General features: G+C 39.1%; 1 protein-coding gene across 1 annotated transcript in view; it reads right to left on the bottom strand.

Moving 5' to 3' along the window:
• The window catches only part of LOC105881715 (coiled-coil domain-containing protein 7), a 149167-nt gene that overhangs the window by 26699 nt on the left and 97882 nt on the right, over positions 1–24586 (bottom strand). The window contains 2 exon segments of the mRNA XM_075997568.1: positions 5955–6009; positions 10741–10826. Coding sequence (XP_075853683.1) covers positions 5955–6009; positions 10741–10826 — 141 coding nt within the window.

The raw sequence follows: 24586 nt of genomic DNA on the forward strand, positions 1-24586 counted from the left end.
ATCCATACCATGCTCGTGGATCGGCAGACTCAATATCATAAAAATGTCTATACTACCCAAACTGATCTACAGATTCAATGCAATACCTATTAAAATCCCATCAGCATTCTTCACAGATATAGAAAAAATAATTTTACGCTTCGTATGGAATCAAAGAAGACCCCGAATATCAAGAGCAATTCTAGGCAACAAAAACAAAATAGGAGGCATTAATATGCCAGATATCAAACTATACTACAAAGCTGTAGTAATTAAATCAATATGGTATTGGCACAAAAATGGCAATATTGGGCCGGGCGCTGTGGCTCACGCCTGTAATGCTAGCTCTTGGGAGGCCGAGGCGGGCGGATTGCTCAAGGTCAGGAGTTCAAAAAATAGCAATATTGACCAGTGGAACAGATGTGAGAATCCTGATATAAAACCATCCTCATATAGCCATCTAATCTTTGACAAAGCAGACAAAAACATACGCTGGGGAAAAGAATCCCTTTTCAATAAATGGTGCTGGGAAAACTGGATAGCCACCTGTAGAAGGCTAAAACAGGACCCACACCTTTCACCTCTCACAAAAACCAACTCACACTGGATAACAGACTTAAACCTAAGGTATGAAACTATTAGAACTCTAGAGGAAAAGTTGGAAACACTCTCCTAGACATCGGCCTGGGCAAAGAGTTTATGAAGAAGTCACCAAAGGCAATCACAGCAGCAACAAAAATAAATAAATGGGACACGCTCAAACTACAAAGCTTCTGCAAAGCCAAAGAAATAGTCATGAAAGTAAACAGACAACCTACAGAATGGGAGAAAATTTTTGCATCCTATGCATCCGATAAGGGACTGATAACTAGAATATACTTAGAACTCACAAAAATCAGGAAGAAAAAATCAAATAACCTTATTAAAAAGTGGGCAAAGGACTTGAAGAGAAACTTTTCCAAAGAAGACAGAAGAATGGCCAACAAACATATGAAAAAATGCTCAACATCTCTAATCATCAGGGAAATGCAAATCAGAACCACAATGAGATATCACTTAACCCCAGTGAGAATGGCCTTTATCAAAAAATCTCCAAACAATAAATGCTGGCGTGGTTGCGGAGAGAGAGGAGCACTCCTACACTGCTGGTGGGACTGCAAACTAGTTCAACCGCTGTGGAAAGCAATATTGAGATACCTTAAAGCGATACAAGTGAATCTACCATTTGATCCAGCAATCCCATTGCTGGGCATCTACCCAAATGATCCAATGACACTCTACAAAAAAGACACCTGCACTCGAATGTTTATAGCAGCACAATTCATAATCGCAAGGCTGTGGAAACAGCCCAAGTGCCCATCAATCCAAGAATGGATTAATAAAATGTGGTGTATATATATACCATGGAATACTATTCAGCTCTAAGAAACAATGGTGATATAGCACATCTTATATTTTCCTGGTTAGAGCTGGAACCCATACTACTAAGTGAAGTATCCCAAGAATGGAAAAACAAGCACCAGATATATTCTCCAGCAAACTGGTATTAACTGAGTAGCACCTAAGTGGACACATAGGTACTACAGTAGTAGGGTATTGGGCAGGTGGGAGGGGGGCGGGTATATATATACATAATGAGTGAGATATGCACCATCTGAGGGATGGTCATGATGGAGACTCAGACTTTTGGAGGGAGGGGGGGAAATGGGCATTTATTGAAACCTTAAAATCTGTACCCCCATAATATGCCGAAATAAAAAAATAAATAAAAAAAAAGTTAATAGGATAACAAAATATTTTATATTATATTCTCTAAGCATAATTTTTGTTAGTATAACTACAGCTACTGACGGCTAGTCCATACAGTATCTTTGATGAATGAGAAAAAGGACCCGACCCCTTCTTCCATGCAGACGCAGTCTATGCCAGAGTACGTCACTGGCAAATAAAGCATAGGCTTAATTTCAATACTCACTTTTCCTTAGCCCAGCATTCTTTCTTTTTTTAATTCCAGAATATTACGGGGTACAAATGCTTTGATCACATAAATTGCCTTTTCACTGCCTGCACCAAAGCTAGAAGTGTGCCCATCCTCCAGACAGTGCACAACACACCCAGTAGGTGTGAATTAATGCATCCTCTCCTCCAGTCCCCACCTGCCCAATCCCCAATGAATGTTACTTCCATATGTGTACATAAGTGTTGATCAATTAGTACCAATGTAATGGTGAGTACATGTGGTGTTTGTTTTTCCACTCTTGTGATTCTTCACTTACAAAAATAGGCTCCAGCTCCATCCAGGATAATACAAGAGGTACTAGATCACCATTTTATTATATGGCTGAGTAGTATTCCATGTCATACATATACCACATTTTGTTAATCCACTTAAGTATTGATGGGCACTGGGTTCTTTCCACAACTTTGCAATTATGAATTGTACTGCTATAAGAATTCGAGTGCAGATGTCTTATTTAGAAAATGTCTTTTTTCTGTTTGGATAAATACCCAGTAATGGAATTGCTGGATCAAATGGTAGGTATACTTTCTGTTCTTTGAGGTATCTCCCTACTACTTTCCATAGAGGTTGTACTAGTTTGCAATCCCACCAGCAATGTACGAGTGTTCCTATCTGTCTGCATCCACACCAACACTTGTCATTTTGGGATTTTTGATAAAAGCAATTCTCACTGGAGTTAAGTGATATCTCATTGCAATTTTGATTTGCATTTCCCTGATGATTAGAGATGCTGAGCATTTATTCATATGTTTGTTAGCCATTAGTCTATCTTCTTTTAAAAAGTTTCGGCTTATGTCCTTGCCCACTTTTTAATGGGTCTGTTTGATTTTTTCTTGCTGATTTTCCTCAGTTCTTTATTGATTCTAGTTATCAGCCCTTTATTGGATATAGCCAGAGCAATCAGACAAGAGAAGGAAATCAAGGGCATCCAAATGGGTACAAAAGAGGTCAAACTATCGCTCTTTGCTAATGACATGATCTTCTATCTAGAAAACCCCAAAGAATCTGCCAAGAGACTACTAGAATTGATAAATAAATTCAGCAAAGTCTCAGGTTACAAAATCAATCTTCACAAATCAGTAGCATTCATATATGCCAACAATAGTCAAACTGAGGACCAAATCAAAGACTCAATACCTTTCATAATAGCAACAAAAAAAATTAAATACCTATGAATATATTTAACCAAGGAGGTGAAAGATCTCTACAGGGAGAACTATGAAACACCAAGGAAGGAAATGGCAGAGGACATAAACAGATGGAAAACCATACTGCCATGCTCATGAACCAGCAGAATCAGCATTGTTAAAATGCCTATAGTTACCCAAAGTGATCTACAGATTCAATGCAATTCCTATGAAAATACCAACGTCATTTTTCACAGATCTGGAAAAAATAATTCTATGCCTCATATGAAATCAGAGCAGACTCTGTATAGCCAAAGCAACCTGAAGCAAAAAGAATAAATTGGGAGGCATCACATTACCAGACTTCAAGCTATACTACAAGCCTATAGTAACCAAAACAGCATGTTACTGGCACAAGAACAGAGACACAGACCAATGGAACAGAACAGAGAGCCCAGATATAAACCATCCCTATATCTCCATCCGACCTTTGGCAAAGCAGACAAAAACATACACTGGGGGAAAGAATACCTATTCAATAAATGGTGCTGGGTAAAGTGGATAGCCACATGTAGAAGAATGAAATAGGATTCCCACCTCTCAATAAAATTAACTCACGATGGATAACATACTTCTACCTAAGGTATGAAACCATAAGAGTTCTAGAAGAAAAGGTTGGAAAAATTCTTATAGACATCGGCCTAGGTGAAGAATTTATGAAGAAGACCTCAAAAGCAATCACATCAATAACAAATATAAATAAATGGGACCTGATAAAATTAAAAAGCTGCTGCATAGCCAAGGAATCAATCATTAGAGTGAATAGACAACCTATGGAATGGGAGAAAATATTTGCATGCTATACCAGCATCCTTGTTCAAGGTACAATTTGTACAACATGAGGAAAGCCTTAAGTCCAAATAGATTTTTATCTACATATCCTTTAAACAGACATTAGAATAATTACTGCAATAATGGCCCCCTAAATAAGAGGTAAACAACTAGTAGTTAATTTAAAAACAAAAAATAAACTTTTCATGTGACTTAAACATTTTATAAACACTATAATTATTTGAACAAATGTATAATAATATAATCTATTATTCATGCCTGTATAAGGAAATAAAACTAAATAATTTTTCAATATTATTGTAAATGCTGAGCAGGATTCAGAAAGCCATTTTTGCAGTTCAAATTTCACTATTAATTTGTTCTCGAACCCTAAGCAAGTCACTTTTTATCATCTACTAATCTCTGTAAAATGGCCTATATCCACACAGCTCATAATAGAGTGCTGGGGGAAGGAGATAAATTCCTCTAAAATTATCATTAAATCCACTGACATTCTTTACAGAAAAATTATGCCTATAGAGAAAATATTTATTTTAAATTCATAAAAAATAATTTTATAGGACATTAGCTTAAACACTTCCGATATTAATAAAATAATGGAATTATAACAAAATTTTAAAAATAGACAAAATGCCATTCTATCTAAAAGAAGCTTATAAGCATGGAGGCAGAATTCTAAGTTAGTCCGATGATCTTCCCTCCTGGAGTTATGTTCCATATAATAAAATAATACACTCCCTTTGATTGTGGGTAGGATCTGTGATTTGCTTTTAACCAATATAATATGGCTAAGTGGTGGGATGCCACTCCTTTTATTAGGTTATATGCTATAGCAAGGGTGACAGGATGTCACTCCCATGAGCAAGTTACATTATAGACTCTGTCTTAGTAGACAGGAGAGATTCTCAGCTGGCCTAAAAGAAGAGGCAAGCTGCTATGATGTGCCCCATCTATGGAAAAGGTCATGTGACAGGAAACTGCAGACTGCTCCCAGAAGTTGAGTGCCTCAGCAACAACCGCAAGGAATTGAAGTTTGTCATATCCACTTAAGTTTGGAAGAGTACTCCCAAGTTACAAAATGGCATAGAGCCCAGCCAACACGGTGAATACAGTCTGCTGAGACCCTAAGCATAAGCAACCAGGAAACCACCTTCGGACTCCTAACCACTCAACCTGTGAGATAATATAAATTGCTTAAGCTGCTAAATTTGTGGTACCTTGTTATGCAACAATAGAAAACTAATACTATAAAGTTGTACATTTTATATTCAGTATCTCAAGTATCACTCTTATTTTTTTCCAAAAGTTATGTTATCTAGTTCTTGAGTCATTCAGGTGTGTACATACTTGTAGGACACAACTCCAGCCATTTACTGAAATGGATGGTATGATGCTATGATGGGTGTTAAGAAATCAATTTGGAGCAAAAGAAAAAAAAAGTATTACAAAGCCTAAATGAAATAACAGGTTACTTGTATTCCTTTTATTGGATCACATAAAACAGAGTGGGCTATATAGTTTACAATTTCCGAAGAAGTTTTCATTTGCTTCTTATAACTCTTGTACCTTTTTTGAGATAGATTAGTTATCACTTTACCCATTTTGGTTATAGAAAATATAAAATTCAAATAGGTTAAAGGGATTTATCCAAAATCATATAACTAGTAAGTCCCTATTTTGGTCCCCAATATGATAATATTTCCTCCACGATATTGCCTAAAGTTGAGTAACACATGATAATTTTTTTAAAATCTTGACAGTAAATATCCCTAGATTTACTGTATTATTTTCTGAAACTTGCAGAGAAAAGCAGGAAAGATGTATCTTAGGAAGAATTTCAGTACACACACACACACACACACACACACACACAAATATGTTCATATTCACATAACATACATCTGTTATTTATACATATAAGAGCATATGTCATTAATTAAATATAGATGCACAGAGAGAGAAAGTGTATGTGTTACCTGGACTTGAAGCAAATCCTCTTTTATTTTAAGTTCTTTGTCCGGAGACATCTTCCTGTAACAAAAAAATGTTTTAAAATATATCATGGTGTTTAAAATGCATCACTGCTTTGCCTCTTTGAGGAAGACTTTAAATCATTTTGAAAGGATGAAATTTTTTAAAGAAATAAAATTTTTTTTAAAGAAACACACATTATTTGAAAGCCATAGAATCTATACAGGTCAGATGATAACTAAATAACATTTCTCAAGCTAACTTTCTCATAGGTATGATTAAAATGTGAAAAGACTGAGGTTTTCAAAGTGCATTGGTCATGTTTTCTTCTCTAGTCATTTTTTTCTTCTCTAAGTCAAAGCTATTTGTCCAAAAAATTTCTTTTTCTTTTTCTTTTTTTTTTTTTTGAGATGGAGTCTCACTCTCTTGCCTGGGCTAGAGTGCCGTGGCATCAGCCTAGCTCACAGCAACCTCAAACTCCTGGGCTCAAATGATCCTCCTGCCTCAGCCTCGCAGGTAGCTGGGACTACAGACACACACCACCGTGCCCGGTTAATTTTTTTTCTATTTTTAGTTGTTTGGCTAATTTCTATTTTTTTATCTGAAATGCACATTTTATTCACAATACATTTTAAACAAATGTAAAAGAGATTATCAGCAAAAATAGAAAACAAAAAAATGTTTTCAAATGACTCTGTGTGTGTGTGTGTGTGTGTGTGTACAGAGAGAGAGAGAGAGAGAGAGAGAGAATTTTGGCTTAAAGAAATTTCCTTTTTCCTCTACGATATCTAAGCTGAATTTATTCATGTTTAAATGACAATCTTTTATATGTTAACATGTAGAGAATTCAGAAAAAAAATAGTATGCAATTGAAAAGCAGTTCTTAAAGTTGGTGTGTAATCTTATAACAGCATCTTATAGATTATTCTAGATGTGCCTGGCTTGTATTCTACATATCTAATTATTGATCTAATAACTATTGTATATGGTTCTGTTATATGTTTGAAGAGGGAATAAGATATGGTGGAAATAGGATTTTTATTTTTATTTTATTTTTTTCATTTCATCACATTATGGAGGTACAAATATTGTTAGGGTTACAAATATTGCCCCTGCCCCCCTCCCTCCCCAATGTGTCCAATACCCCGGTGGTGTGCACCACACACGTTATGAAGCATACACCCCCCTTCCCCCTCCCCCTACCACCTGCCCACCTCCCGACAAAAAGTTTTGTTTTGATTTTTTTTTTTGACATTTTGGTTACATTGTATAACTTTGCCTCTCCCTAAGAAGGGTTAGAGTTATGCTCTTCCCTTCCAAAATACTCGCCACCTCCCTAAGATTGGGTTCCCCCCCTCCCGAATCCCTGGTGAGCATTGCCACCATTTGAAAACCATAGTTTTAATCAGTCAGTACCAATTTGATGGCGAGTAAATGTAGGGCCCATTTTCCATGTCTTGTGTCGCCTGACTTTGGATAACGGGCTTAAGCTTAATCCAGGATAACATAAATGGTGCTAGCTCACCGTCATTTCTTAGGATTGAGTAATATTCCATTGTTAGGATATACCACATTTTAATTATCCACTCATGAATTGACGGGCACTTGGGTTGTTTTCATGACTGTGCAATAGTGAATTGTGCTGCTATAAACATTTGGGTGTAGATGTCTTTATAATAGAATGTCTTATGCTCTTTTGGGTAGATGCCCAACAATGCTATTGGAGGGTCAAATGGTATTTCTATTTCCAGCTGTTTGAGGTATCTCCAACCTTTTCCACAAAGGTTGCACTAATGTGCAGTCCCACTAGCAGTGTAGGAGTGTTCCTGCCTCTCCACATCCTCGCCAGCATTTGTTGTTTTGGGTTTTCTTGATATAGGCCATTCTTACTGGGGTTAGATGGTATCTCATTGTGGTTTTGATTTGCATTTCTCTAATAATTAGAGAAGTTGATCATTTCTTTATATGTTTGCAGGCCATTATTCTATCTCCTTTGGAGAAGTTTCTTTTCATTTCTGTCGCCCATTTCTTGATGGGATTGTTTGCTTTTTTATTATTAATTCTTTTAAGTTCTAGATAGATTCTTGTTATTAGACCTTTATCAGAGGTGTAGAGAGCAAATATTTTCTCCCACTCTGTGGGTTGTGTATTTGCTCTACTGATGGTTTCCTTGGCTGTGCAGAAACTTTTAAATTTGATTAGATCCCATTTGTTTATTTTTGATGCTGCGGTGATTGCCTTGGGGGTCTTCCTCAAAAATTCTTTGCCTAGGCCAATGTCTGATGGGGTTTTCCCAACATCTTCTTCTAGAATTCTTAAGGTTTCATGCCTTAAGTTTAAGTCTGTTATCCATCTCGATTGAATTTTTGTGAGAGGTGAGAGGTAGGGATCCTGATTTGCTCTTCTGCCTGTAGCTAGCCAGTTTTCCCAGCACCATTTATTGAAGAGAAATTCTTTTCCCCAATGTATATTTTTGTCACCTTTATCAAAGATTAAATTACCGTATACTGATGGTTTCATCTCTGGTATCTCAGATCTATTCTAGATATCTATGCTTCTGTTCTTGTGCTATTACCAGGCTGATTTAACTATTATTGCTTTATAGTACAGCTTGAGGTCAGGAAGACTGATGCCTCCCAGTTTGTTCTTTTTATTTAAGATTGTTTTGGCTATACGAGGTTTTTTCTGGTTCCATACGAAGTGAAGAATTATTTTTTCTAGATCTGTAAACAATTCTGATGGTATTTTGATGGATATTGCATTGATTCTGTAGATCACTTTAGGTTTATAGTAGAGACGAGGTCTCGCTCTTGCTCATGCTGGTCTTAAACCCCTGAGTTCAAGCAATCCTCCAGCCTTGGCCTCCCAGAGTACTAGGATTACAGGTGTGAGGCACCACACCTGGACACAAAAAATTTCTTTTCAGAATTTATGGAGCTCTATGATGACTGATTTCATAGTTTCTTTTTAAAACTATTTTAAGATTAAGGTTCGAACAAGCAAATTCAAAAAGCAATAATTATTTTATAATGCTAAAGAAGACATTCATTTACTTAATAAAGCTACTTTATAATAATCCTTATAGACAAAAACCAGATAACTGTTTTTATAAAAATAAGTATAATTAAGAAGTAAAGATAGAAAAAAATAGCTCAGACTGGAGAGTTAACAAATTATTAGGTTACTAAATATGAATGTTTGATTTCCTTAAGAATTAAGTTTGACAGCTGTCATCTCTGAAATTTTACTTTGACACCTCTTGTTTTATTTTTATTGTGAAGGTACATCCTCCTTCTCTGAAATGCACAGTTTAGCTTGTGATTATCTTTTAAGAGCAATTTTTGTGAAACCATGTCTCCAAAAACCATGCAGTCAAAAAATTCCTATTATTTTCAAATATGAGTTCCCTCACAGAACCACTGCTGTACAGACAGATTGAAATATCAACAAAGTGCTTGGGAAGGATCTGGCTAATGAACGCATAGTACATCGATGGTTTGAGAAGTTCCATTCTGGTGATTTTAATCTTGAAAATGAGCCACATGGGCAATTAGAGGCCAAAGTGGATTAATGATGAGCTGAAAGCTGTAGTGGAAGCAAATCCATCTCAACCTACATGTGAATTAGCAGCAAGGAGGGATGTTACTATTCTAATAATATTGGATATCTGAAACCAATTGGCAAGGTAAAGAAGCTGTATAGATGGGTACCACATCAATTAAATGAGTGTCAGCAGAGAAATCGTCTTGAAGCTTGCCTTTCTCTACTATCATGACATAAAGGCGAACCATTTCTACACCATATTGTGACGTGTGATGAAAAATGGGTTATTTTTCACAATCTCAAGCATTTGGCACAATGGCTGGCTAAAAATAAAGTGCCAAAGCACAGTCCAAAACCAAATATTCATCCAAAAAAGCTACTGTTTGTCTGTCTGCTGGTCCATCACTGGTATTATCCACTATACTTCAGCTTCATGAAACCTGGTCAGTCGATGACAGCAGATGTCCACTGCAACCAACTGGATGAAATGATGAGGATGCTTGAGTTTAAGTAGCTGAGATTGGTCAACAGAGACAGGCCAATGCTCTTGCAAGACAACCCTTGACCACATGTCACCCAAACAATGCTGCTCAAACTACAGAAGCTAGACTTAGAAAGTCTCTGTCATCCATCGTATTCACCAGACCTTGCACCAACTGACTACCACTTCTTCCAGGCTTTGGACCACTTCTTGCAAGAAAAAATATTCAATTCTCAGCAACCTGTGGAAAATGCCTTTCACAATTGTGTCGCCACTTGCTCTCCAGGCTTCTTCGCTGCTGGCATAAATAAGCTACCATTAAGTTAGCAAAACTGTGTTGATAGTTTAGGAGCATACTTTGATTAACTGTACTGATTCTTCTTTGAGATATAATAAACTACACTTTTGAATCAAAATTGCACATTTCATATTTAATGACCTTCTGATAGGAAGCATTAGCTAGAGCATTGAGAAAACAATGTAAAACCTTTTCCTTTGTAATTATTTCAAGATTTAATTCTATTTACCTATTTAATTCTATTTATAGGTAAATAGGTTCATCCTCATCCTTCAATTCACTTTTGGTTTTTTCTTCTTCTCTTTTTAGCTTTTTCCCAAAATCATATCCTGGTCTGCTTATAAAACTATATATTACTAATTTTATGTTTCTAAAATCTATTATGTTTATTTGATCTTAAATTGTTTGTCTAAATAAAAATATAAATTAACAAGAAAGAGAAGGATTAATGTGCATCTTTATGTCTTACCCTTCTGAATCCTCGGATTTTCTTTTGTCTTTTTTCTTCTCTGTTTTGGCAGTTTTCTTTGCTCGATCATGTGCAGGCTTTGTTTTCTGCATAATTTTATATAAGCCAGAAATAAATGGTTAAGGACATAATAAATTATAGGGAAATATATGATACTATACATTAATAAGATTTCCATTTTACTTTGAGAGTGACTATACAGTGTTTCAAAAAAAATTGACTGAATAGAATCAAAACAAAATTAATGATACATCTGGACTGTTTGTGATAATGTTTTATTGAATGTAAGTTATATATAAGCTAATATATATGAAAACATTAAAATTCCTGTAATAAATTACACTCAGTTCTATTATAATGTATGTATTCCTGAAATCAATTTACAATGGAAATACATGCAATAAAACTTACTGATGTATGGGAAAAATGGGTTAGGTGCACATCATGTAAAAACATTGTCAATGTTATGTTTAAAACAATAGAAACCTAATAAAAACAGTACTACAGCTTTATACAGTTAAATCATTAAGAATACATAAATACCATGGGAAATATAGCCTTTTATCTTGACAAAGACCTGAAGCTTGTTTGTGGAAGTGAGCAATGAATAGGTTGCAACTTGAGAGTTATTGTGCAGTGGACGTGGTTATTTAAAATTGAATAAAAACTTATAGCAGTAGATTTAGACTGTTGTGGCCCACTACACACATGGTGAACCAAGGTAGTTGGATAAATCCATTTTCTGCCTTCACCTTGTATTTTTGCAATGAAACTGTGCATAAGCACCTGTGAAATTCAAGTTATATTCAAATTACTCAATTATGTTGGAATAAATTTGCATAAATATTTGAAAACAAATATTATAGAAGAATTCACAATGCATTTTAAAGTATTCTTGCGGGGTGGAGCAAGATGGCAGACGAGAAACACTGCCAGACAGAGTGTCTCTGCAGAAAAGACAGATTCTAGCAGAAATTAGAAAAAAGAAGCAAAAAGACGAGCATACAGCGGATGAGGGCCTGAAGGAAGGGTACCCGAGACCCTGGGAGACTCCACGGGAGGAGGCTGCGGAGGAGAACTGGAGGCTGAGACCACCAGAGCAGCCCAGAGACCAGCGGCAAGGGTAGGTGGATTTGCTGTTTCCCCTCCCCTGCACTTGGGACTACAGGTGGGCTCCCCAGCAGATAGAAAAACCTGCGGACGCCAGCCCAGAGACGGCTGCCGCCAGCCAGCGGTGAGCCTGTAGCAGACGTGGCACCGGGTTCCCAACTTCCTCCCAGCACCTCCGTGTGCACAGACCCAAGCCTCGCAGCAGGCACCATATTACTTCCTCCTCCCCTCCGCCTACCCTACCCGCGGCAGCCCAGAGAGACAATACAGCCACCAGCCAGAGGCACCTCAAAGGAACCGGACCTTCCCTTTTGGGACCCTACAGCTGACTCAGGGGAACTCAGACTGTGAGCTCCCGACCCGCCAGCTCTCCCAGGTGTTGCTGGCACAGTGTTCCCAAGAGAATGGTGCCGACTCAGAGACTGAGAGACATAGACCAGGCTTGGGCTCCCTGTGGGTGAATTGGGACCAGAAATCCTCTCCCTGGTGGGGATACATTTTGAACTCTGGGACCCAGAGGTCGGACCTGCAGACCAGATCCCCTGCACCGAGGGCTAGCATTTCCCGGGGCACAGAAAGGTTATACGTGAACAGCCTACTGAGGTGTGTGTACCTCCAGGGGGGGATCAGCATCCTAGAGGGCAACCCTCCTCCCAGGAGGAGGCCGAGCACCCAGCCCAGGTAGCGTTCCTCTGTAGGGAACCTCCCCGCCGAAATCACAGTCAGGGGAGGCCTGGTGGCTTGTGGTCTGGCCTGCTGGCAGAGGCCAAGGAGTAGCTGCGGAGTTGGGGAGGGTGGAAAGAAGCGCGGCCCTCTCCAGACTGCGGGTCTCAGACAGCCCCACCCCCACATACAGACTTTCTGGCTGAGCAGGACTATTCCAGCTCCGCCCTGACAGCTTTTCCTGGAAGCAGAGTACAGAACATTGACCCCTGCTAACTGCCTGAGGGCAGGCCTACCCAACCCAGCTCCGACAGAACAACAGCTGTTAACAGGACACAATATCAACTGCATAGCCTGTTCCTCGAAGCAAAGGCCAGCACTGACAGGGACGGCATCTTGCACAGCCTTTCCACGGCACCCACTGACTCAATATACAGGGAGTGGTCCAATCTAACCCACAGACACCACCTAACGCCTCAGAAACTAAACAAGGTGTGTGAATACACAAACAATAACCTAAAGGAAAGAAACAACAACTGATCGACATGGGAAGAAATCAGCGAAAGAACTCAGGAAATATGAAGAACCAAACGGAAAACACACCCCCAAAGAGGACCACCAGCCCCCTAGAAACGGACACCAACCAAAATCAGGCAACCAATATGACAGAAGAGGAATTTCATATGTGGATCATAAGAACACTCACCCAGCTGCAACAACAACTCAATAACCAACACAAAGAAACCACAAAAAGCCTCCAGGATATGGAAAAAGAAATAGACACAATGAAGAAAGGTTTAACCGAACTCCTGGAAATGAAGAATCAATTCAAGGAACTACAAAATACAGTGGAAAGTCTCAAGAACAGGGTAGATCAAACAGAAAAAAGAATCTCAGAGATTGAAGATAACACCCTCCAATTAAATAAATCAATCACAGAAATAGAGCAGAGAAACAAGAGAAAAGAGCAAAGCCTACAAGAGATGTGGGATTATGTGAAGAAACCTAATGTGAGAGTAATAGGGTTATCAGAAGGGGAAGAGGACAACACCCGAGGGTTGGACAAGCTATTTGAAGATATAATAGAGGAAAATTTCCCAGGCCTTGCTCAAAATCTCGATATACAAGTTCAAGAAGCTCAGAGGACCCCTGGAAGATTCAATGCAAACAGGAAGACATCACGACATGCAGTCATCAGACTGACCAAAATATCAACTAAAGAGGCCTTTCTAAGAGCTGTAAGATGAAAGAAGTAAGTGACATGCAAGGGAAAGCCAATTCGAATAACACCAGACTTTTCTAATGAGACTTTACAAGCAAGGAGAGACTGGGGCCCCATTCTCACTCTTCTGAAACAAAACAATGCCCAGCCTAGAATCTTATTCCCTGCAAAACTAAGCTTCGTATATGAAGGAGAAATAAAAACATTCTCAGACAAGCAAAGGCTCAGAGAATTCACCAAGACAAGACCAGCCGTACAAGAAGTACTCAAAACAGTGTTACGCACGGAACACCATAATAAAAACTCACGAACATAAAAACAACCAAAACCCAAAGATTAAAGGCCAGATAATGCAATGGCTCAAGAGAGAAATCAAAGCAACAACATCCAACCCAACAGAATGAACAGTAATCTACCTTACCTATCAGTTCTCTCAATAAATGTGAATGGCTTAAACTCTCCACTCAAGAGACACAGGCTGGCTGAATGGATAAGAAAAAACAGGCCAAGTACATGCTGTCTTCAGGAAACACATCTAACCTGCAAGGATGCATATAGACTAAAAATAAAAGGGTGGAGATCAGTATTCTAGGCAAGTGGAAGCCAAAAGAAGGCTGGTGTGGCAGTTGTAATTTCAGACGATTTAGTTTTTAAACCAACAAAAGTAGTGAAAAACAAAGAGGGTCATTATATAATGGTGAAGGGCACAGTTCAACAAGAAGAGATAACAATTTTACATATATATGCACCCAACTTAGGTGCACCCAGATTCATAAAGCAAACCTTACTGGAGCTAAGCAAATGGATTAATAGCAACTCCATAATCGCCGGAGATTTCAACACCCCACTGACGGCACGAGACAGATCTTCCAAACAGAAAACTAATAAAGAAATAATGGACTTAAACAAAACTCTAGAACAATTAGGTCTGACTGACATTTACAGAACATTCTACCTAAAATCCACTGAATATACGCTCTTCTCATCAGCTCACGGGACATTCTCTAAGATTGACCATATCCTAGGACACAAAGAAAATCTCAAGAAATTTTAAAAAATAGAAATCATACCATGTACCTTCTCAGATCACAGTGGAATAAAAGTAGAGATCAACCCTAACAGAAACTCACATTTCTACACAAAAATGTGGAAATTAAACAACCTCCTACTAAATGCTTACTTCATAAATGAAGAAATGAAGATGGAAATTAAAAAATTCTATACTCCTACACTGCTGGTGGGACTGCAAATTAGTTCAACCTCTGTGTAAAGCAATATGGAGATACCTTGGAGTGATACAGGTGAATCTACCATTTGATCCAGCAATCCCATTGCTGGGCATCTACCCAAATGATCCAATGACACTCTGCAAAAAAGACACCTGCACTCGAATGTTTATAGCAGCACAATTCATAAATGCAAGGCTGTGGAAACAGCCCAAGTGCCCATCAATCCAAGAATGGATTAATAAAATGTGGTATATGTATACCATGGAGTACTATTCAGCTCTAAGAAACAATGGTTATATAGCGCATCTTATATTTTCCTGGTTAGAGCTGGAACCCATACTATTAAGTGAAGATTCCCAAGAATGGAAAGGCAAGTACCACATATACTCACCAGCAAATTGGTATGAACTGAACAGCACCTAATTGGTCACATGGGTGCTGCAGTGATGGGGTATTGGGCTGGGGGGAGGGGGACGGGTATCTACATATATAATGAGTGAGATGTGCACCATCTGGGGGATGGTCATGCTGCAGACTCAGACTTGTGGGGGAGGGGAAAATGGGCATTTATTGAAGCTTTAAAATCTGTACCCCCATAATATGCCAAAATAAAAAAAAAAAGACTAAAATAATGAGAGGGATAAAAGACTAAAAAGTAATGAACAGATCATCAGTTCAGATGATCAACATCAGATCAGAAGTTGTGATACAACTTTAAGTGGACCAATATGGTTGGTAATTGGGGTTTATGATGGAAAAGGGAGGATGGGAAAGAGAGTAAATACTGGAAGAAATAATGGCTGAAATTTTTTTCAAATTTGATGAAAACTAAATACCCTAAAATCCACAACAATATAAAACAAACTACCCTAACTTATTTCACAATCAAATTATTTAGAACATTTAGGATTTGGGGCGGAGCAAGATGGCGGACGAATAACACCGCCAGACAGAGGGTCTCTGCAGAAAAGACTGATTCTAGCAGAAACTAGAGGAAAGAAGCAAGAAGACGAGCATACAGCGGACAAGGGCCGGAAGGAGGGGTACCTGAGACCCCGGGAGACTCCACGGGAGGAGGCTGCGGAGGAGAACTGGAGGCTGAGACCACCGGAGCAGCCCGGAGACCAGCGGCAAGGGTAGGTGGATCTGCTGTTACCCCTCCCCTGCATTCGGGACTGCTGGTGGGCTCCCCAGCGGGTGGAGAGACCTGCGGACATCAGCCCAGAGACTGCCGCCGCCTGCCAACGGTGAGCCTGTAGCAGACGTGGCACCAGGTTCCCAACTTCCTCCGGGCACCTCCGTGTGCACGGAGAGCCGCGCGGCAGGCGCCATATTGCCTCCTCCCCCCCTCCGCCGACCCTACCCGCGGCTGCCCAGAGAGACAATACAGCCACCAGCCGGAGGCACCTCCAGGGAACGGGACCTTCCCGTTTGGGACCCCGCCCGCCCTCCCAGGTGCTGCTGGCACCGTGTTCCCAGGAAAACGGTGCCGACTCAGAGGCTGAGAGACATAGACCCAGCTTGGGCTCCCTGTGGGTGAATTAGGACCGGAAACCCTCTCCCTGGTGGGAATACAGTTTGAACTCTGGGACCCAGAGGTCGGACCTGCAGACCAGATCCCCTGCACCAAGGGCTAGCATTGCCCGGGGCACAGAAGGGTTATACGTGAACAGCCTACGGAGGTCTGTGTGCCTCCAGGGGCGGATCGGCGTCCTAGAGGGCAACCCTCCTCCCAGGAGGAGGCCGTGCGCCCAACCCAGGTGGCATTCCTGTGCAGGGAACCTCCCCGCCGGCATCACAGTCCGGGGAGGCCTGGTGGCTTGTGGTCTGGCCTGCTGGCAGAGGCCCAGGAGTAGCTGCGGAGTAGGGGAGGGTGGAAAGAAGCGAGGCCTGCTGCAGACTGTGGGTCTCAGACAGCCCCACCCCCACACCCAGACTTTCTGGCTGAGCGGACCATTCCAGCCCCGCCCTGACAGCAGAGAACAGAACTTTGACCCCTGCTAACGGTCTGAGGGCAGGCTTACCCAACCCAGCTTCGCCCAGAACGAGAGCTGATAACAGGACTCAAAATCAACACCATAGCCTGTTCCTCCAAGCAAACGCCACCTACTGACAGGGACGGCATCTTGCACAGCCTTTCCACGGCACCCACTGACTCAATATACAGGGAGTGGTCCAATTTCACCCACAGGCACCACCTAACGCCTCAGAAACTAAACAAGGTGTGTGAATACCCAAACAATAACCTAAGGAAAGAAACAACAACTGATCGACATGGGAAGAAATCAGCGAAAGAACTCAGGAAATATGAAGAACCAAACGGAAAACACACCCCCAAGGAGGAGCACCAGCCCCCTAGAAACGGACACCGACCAAAATCAGGCAACCGATATGACAGAAAAGGAATTTCGTATGTGGATCATAAGAACACTCACCCAGCTGCAACAACAACTCAATAACCAACACCAAGAAAACACAAAAAACCTCCAAGAAATGGAACAAAGGTTCAACAAAGAGATTGACACAGTGAAGAAAACTTTAACCGAAGTCCTGGAGATGAAGAATCAACTCAGAGAACTACAAAATACTGTGGAAAGTCTCAAGAACAGGGTAGATCAAGCAGAAGAAAGAATCTCAGAGCTTGAAGATAACACCTTCCAATTAAATAAATCAGTCACAGAAATACAGCAGAGAAACAAGAGAAAAGACCAAAGTCTACAAGAGCTGTGGGATTATGTGAAAAAACCTAACGTGAGGGTCATAGGTTTAGCCGAAGGGGAGGAAGACAACACTCAAGGGCTGGACAAGCTTTTTGAAGATATAATAGAGGAAAATTTCCCAGGCCTTGCTCAAAATCTCGATATACAAGTTCAAGAAGCCCAGAGGACCCCTGGGAGATTCAATGCAAACAGGAAGACGTCACGTCATGCAGTCATCAGACTGACCAAAGTATCAACTAAAGAGGACCTTCTAAGAGCTGTAAGACAAAAGAAGCAAGTGACATACAAGGGAAAGCCAATTCGAATAACATCAGACTTCTCTAATGAGACTTTACAAGCAAGGAGAGACTGGGGCCCCATTCTCACTCTTTTGAAACAAAACAATGCCCAGCCTAGAATATTATTCCCTGCAAAACTAAGCTTCATATATGAAGGAGAAATAAAAACATTCGCAGACAAGCAAAGGCTCAGAGAATTCACCAAGACAAGACCAGCCCTACAAGAAGTACTTAAAACAGCGTTATGCACGGAACATCATAATAATAATCCACGGATATAAAAACAACCAAAACCCAAAGATATTAAAGGCCAGATATTACAATGGCTCAAGACAGAAATCATAGCAACAACATCCAACCCAACAGAATGATCAGTAATCTACCTTACCTATCAGTTCTCTCAATAAATGTGAATGGCTTAAACTCTCCACTCAAGAGACATAGGCTGGCTGAATGGATAAGAAAATACAGGCCAAGTATATGCTGTCTTCAGGAAACACATTTAACCTGCAAGGATGCACATAGACTAAAAATAAAAGGGTGGAGATCAATATTCCAAGCAAATAGAAGCCAAAAGAAGGCTGGTGTGGCAGTTCTAATTTCAGACGATTTAGTTTTTAAACCAACAAAAGTAGTAAAAGACAAAGAGGGTCATTATATAATGGTGAAGGGCACAGTCCAACAAGAAGAGATAACAATTTTAAATATATATGCACCCAACTTAGGTGCACCCAGATTCATAAAGCAAACCTTACTGGAGCTAAGCAAATGGATTAATAGCAACTCCATAATCACCGGGGATTTCAACACCCCACTGACGGCACGAGACAGATCCTCCAAACAGAAAATTAATAAAGAAATAATGGACTTAAACAAAACTCTAGAACAATTGGGTCTGACAGACATCTACAGAACATTCTACCCAAAATCCACTGAATATACGTTCTTCTCATCAGCTCACGGGACATTCTCTAAGATTGACCATATCCTAGGACACAAAGAAAATCTCAAGAAATTTAAAAAAATAGAAATCATACCATGTACCTTCTCAGATCACAGTGGAATAAAACTAGAAATCAACCCTAACAGAAACTCACATTTCTACACAAAAACGTGGAAATTAAACAACCTCCTACTAAATGATTACTTCGTAAATGAAGAAATCAAGACGGAAATAAAAAACTTCTATGAAGAAAACGACAATGGAGAGACAAGTTATCAACTCCTCTGGGACACAGCTAAAGCAGTTCTGAGAGGAAAGTTTATCTCCATAAATGCCTATAACCAAAAGACAAGAAGATCACAAATAGACAATCTAATGAAACGACTCAAAGAGCTGGAAAAAGAAGAACAGACCAACCCCAAACCCAGCAGAAGAAGTGAAATCAACAAGATCAAATCAGAACTAAACGAAATTGAAAACAGGAAAGCTATTCAGGAGATTAATAAAACAAAAAGTTGGTTCTTTGAAAAAATAAACAAGATTGACACGCCGTTGGCTAAGCTAACGAAAAGCAGAAAAGAGAAATCTCTAATAAGCTCCATCAGGAATAAAAAAGGAGATATCACAACTGATCCCAAAGAGATACAAGATACAATTTATGAATACTACAAAAATCTTTATGCACACAAACTGGAAAATGTGGAGGAAATGGACAAATTTCTAGAAACACACAGCCTCCCTAGGCTCAACCAGGAAGAAATAGATTCCCTGAACAGACCAATCTCAACAGCTGAAATAGAAACAGCAATTAAAAATCTCCCTAAAAAGAAAAGTCCCGGTCCAGATGGCTTCACACCTGAATTTTACCATACTTACAAAGAAGAACTAGTACCTATCTTGCAGAAACTATTCCACAACATCGAGAAGAACGGAAACCTCCCCGACACCTTTTATGAAGCGAATATTACCCTGATACCAAAACCAGGAAAGGATGCAACAAAAAAAGAAAACTACAGACCAATATCCCTAATGAATATAGATGCAAAAATTTTCAACAAAATCTTAGCTAACCGAATACAGACACTTATCAAAAAAATAATCCACCACGACCAAGTGGGCTTCATCCCAGGGATGCAGGGATGGTTCAACATACGTAAATCTATAAATGCAATTCACCACATAAACAGAAGCAAAAACAAAGACCACATGATCCTTTCAATAGATGCAGAAAAAGCTTTTGACAAAATTCAACACCCTTTCATGATACGAACACTTAAGAAAATAGGCATAGAAGGGACATACCTAAAAATGATACAAGCCATATATGACAGACCCATAGCCAACATCATACTGAATGGGGAAAGATTGAAATCATTCCCACTTAGAACTGGAACCAGACAAGGCTGCCCACTATCTCCACTTCTGTTCAACATAGTGCTGGAAGTCTTGGCTACAGCAATCAGACAAGAAAATGGAATCAAAGGTATCCAAATAGGGGCAGAAGAGATCAAACTTTCACTGTTTGCTGATGATATGATATTGTATCTAGAAAACCCCAAGGATTCAACCAAGAAACTCCTGGAACTGATCAATGAATTTAGTAAAGTCTCAGGATACAAAATTAATACACAGAAATCAGAGGCATTCATATACGCCAACAACAATCTAATTGAGAACCAAATCAAAGACTCAATTCCCTTCACAATAGCAACAAAGAAATTAAAGTACCTAGGAATATATTTAACCAAAGAGGTAAAAGACCTCTACAGGGAGAACTATGAAACACTGAGGAAGGAAATAGCAGAGGATGTAAATAGATGGAAATCCATACCATGCTCGTGGATCGGCAGACTCAATATCATCAAAATGTCTATACTACCCAAACTGATCTACAGATTCAATGCAATACCTATTAAAATCCCATCAGCATTCTTCACAGATATAGAAAAAATAATTTTACGCTTCGTATGGAACCAAAGAAGACCCCGAATATCAAGAGCAATTCTAGGCAACAAAAACAAAATGGGAGGCATTAATATGCCAGATATCAAACTATACTACAAAGCTGTAGTAATTAAAACAATATGGTATTGGCACAAAAACAGGAATATTGACCAGTGGAACAGATGTGAGAATCCTGATATAAAACCATCCTCATATAGCCATCTCATCTTTGACAAAGCAGACAAAAACATACGCTGGGGAAAAGAATCCCTCTTCAATAAATGGTGCTGGGAAAACTGGATAGCCACCTGTAGAAGGCTAAAACAGGACCCACACCTTTCACCTCTCACAAAAACCAACTCACGCTGGATAACAGACTTAAACCTAAGATATGAAACTATTAGAACTCTAGAAGAAAAAGTTGGAAACACTCTCCTAGACATCGGCCTGGGCAAAGAGTTTATGAAGAAGTCCCCAAAGGCAATCACAGCAGCAACAAAAATAAATAAATGGGACATGATCAAACTACAAAGCTTCTGCACAGCCAAAGAAATAGTCATGAAAGTAAACAGACAGCCTACAGAATGGGAGAAAATTTTTGCATCCTATGCATCCGATAAGGGACTGATAACTAGAATATACTTAGAACTCACGAAAATTAGGAAGAAAAAATCAAATAACCCCATTAAAAAGTGGGCAAAGGACTTGAACAGAAATTTTTCTAAAGAAGACAGAAGAAAGGCCAACAAACATATGAAGAAATGCTCAACATCTCTAATCATCAGGGAAATGCAAATCAAAACCACAATGAGATATCACTTAACCCCAGTGAGAATGGCCTTTATCAAAAAATCTCCAAACAATAAATGCTGGCGTGGTTGCGGAGAGAGAGGAACACTCCTACACTGCTGGTGGGACTGCAAACTAGTTCAACCTCTGTGGAAAGCAATATGGAGATACCTTAAAGCGATCCAAGTGAATCTACCATTTGATCCAGCAATCCCATTGCTGGGCATCTACCCAAATGATCCAGTGACACTCTACAAAAAAGACACCTGCACTCGAATGTTTATAGCAGCACAATTCATAATTGCAAGGCTGTGGAAACAGCCCAAGTGCCCATCAATCAAAGAATGGATTAATAAAATGTGGTATATGTACACCATGGAGTACTATTCAGCTCTAAGAAACAATGGTGATATAGCACACCATATATTTTCCTGGTTAGAGCTGGAACCCATACTACTAAGTGAAGTATCCCAAGAATGGAAAAACAAGCACCAGATATATTCTCCAGCAAACTGGTATTAACTGAGTAGCACCTAAGTAGACACATAGGTGCTACAGTAATAGGGTATTGGGCAGGTGGGAGGGGGGAGGGGGGCGGGTATATACATACATAGTGAGTGAGATGTGCACCATCTGGGGGATGGTCATGATGGAGACTCAGACTTTTGGGGGAGGGGGGGAAATGGGCATTTATTGAAACCTTAAAATCTGTACCCCCATAATATGCCAAAATAAAAAAAAAAAATATATAACATTTAATTAAAAAGTAAAAAAAAAAAAAAAAAAAAAAAAAAAAAAAAAAAAAAGAAAATGTAGCAAAAACTCTTCTAGATATTGGCCTAGGCAAAGAATTTATGACTAAGACCCCAATGGCAATTACATCAATAACAAAAATAAATAAATGGGACTTGATTACATTAAAAAGTTTCTGCACTGCTAAGGAAATAATCAAAAGAGCATAAAGACAACCTACAAAATGGGAGGAAATATTTGTAAGCTATACATCCAATAAAGGGCTAATATCCAAAATCTACAGAGAGCTCAAACAAATCAGCAAGAAAAAAACAAATAATCCCATTAAAAAGTGGACAATAGACATGAACAGATGTTGTTCAAAAGAAGATAGACAAATGGTCAATAAATATATGAAATAATGTTCAATGTCACTAATCATCAGGGAAATGTAAATGAAAACCACAATTAGATATTACCCATTAGAATGTCTTTTATTAAAAAGTTCAAAAACAATAGATGTTGGTGTGGATGGAGAGAGAAAATAACGTTTATACACTGTTGGTGGGACTGAAAATTAGTACAACCTCTATAGAAAACAGCATGGAGATTCCTCAAAGAAATAAATTACTATTCAACCCAGCAATCCACTACTGGGTCTACCCAAAGGAAAATAAAGTCATTTTATCAAAAAGATACCTGCACTCAAATGTTTATTGCAGCACAGTTCACAATTGCAAAGATGTGCAATCAACACAAGTGCCCATCGATTCATGAGTGGATTAACAAAATGTGGTATATGTATACCATGGAGTACTACTCAGCTATAAAAAGGATCAATTAATGCTTTTTGGAACAATTTGAAAGGAACTAGAGACCATTATCCTAAACCAAGTATCTCAAGAATGAAAAACAAATACCATATCTACTCATAAATTAGAACTAACCGATAAGCACACATGTGCACAGAGGAAAGTAAAGCTCGGTGGAAATCAAGCAGTGGGGAAGGGTGTGGGTGAAAACCTACCTAACACTACAATGAACACTGTTTGGGTGATGGACGCACTTATAGATATGACTCCAGAATTACAAAAGTGATCCATGTAACCAAAAATATCTGTATCCCCTTAATATTTTGAAATTTAAATAAATAAAGAAGTGGCTTTGGAATTGGGTAGCAGACATTGGCTAGAAGAATTTCATGAAGCACACAAAAATATAGCAAATTAATAAAAATCCCTTAACATGAAAAATAGCATTGAGAGAGTAAGAGACAGGAAGACCGAGAAAAAGAGAGAGAAAGGGAGGTGCTGGCTGACTACAGCAAACAAGAAAACATCCCCTTAAAATCAGGAACAAATAAACAATGCCCACTCTCATAAATTCTATTCAATATTATTTTAGAGGTCCCTTCCAATGCAGGAAGGCAAGGCAAAGAAATAGAGGGTGTTACACATTGGAAAGCAAGAAAATTTAGGCTATTATTATTCATGGATGCTTTGATTATGTAAGTAGGAAATAAAAATCTAATCATTATGACAGAGTAGCTAAGTCTTCAGATGCAAAAATCTATGACACTTCTATTTCTTTAGAAAATATATTTCAAAAGGTAGAAATTAAAATAGCATAAAAAGGCCAGGCAAGGTGACTCATGCCTGTAATCCTACCACTTTGGGAGGCCAAGGTGGGAGGACTGCTTGAGGCCAGGAGTTTGAAACTAGCCTGAGTACAAGTGAGACCCCATCTCTGCAAAAAATAGAAAACTTAGCTGGGCACGGTGGCGTGCACCTGTAGTCCTAGCTACTCAGGAGGCTGAGGCAGGAAGATTGTTTGTGCCCAGGATTTTGAAGTTGCAGTGAGCTATCAAAAGGCCACTACAATCCAGCCCACAATATAGCCAGACCTTGTCTTGAGAAAAAAAAAAAAGCATAAAAATATGAAGCACCTAAGATTAATCTAACAAAAAATAAATAAGATTTTATAAGAAAATTATAAACATTTTATTATAAGATATTAAAGAAATCCTTCAAAAAATGGCAACATTTAATGTTCATTAATGAAAAGATGCATCTTGACATCCTAGAGGTCAAATCTCTCCAATTTAATGTACAAATTCAGTGCAGTTGTAAAGTCTGACAAGTTTAACTCAAATTTATATGAAAGTATAAAGGCCATAAGTAAACTGCTTGTAAAGAAACAATATGGGTTGACTTGCC

This window comes from Microcebus murinus, chromosome 25, assembly GCF_040939455.1.
Source record: "Microcebus murinus isolate Inina chromosome 25, M.murinus_Inina_mat1.0, whole genome shotgun sequence".
Classification (NCBI taxonomy): domain Eukaryota; kingdom Metazoa; phylum Chordata; class Mammalia; order Primates; family Cheirogaleidae; genus Microcebus; species Microcebus murinus.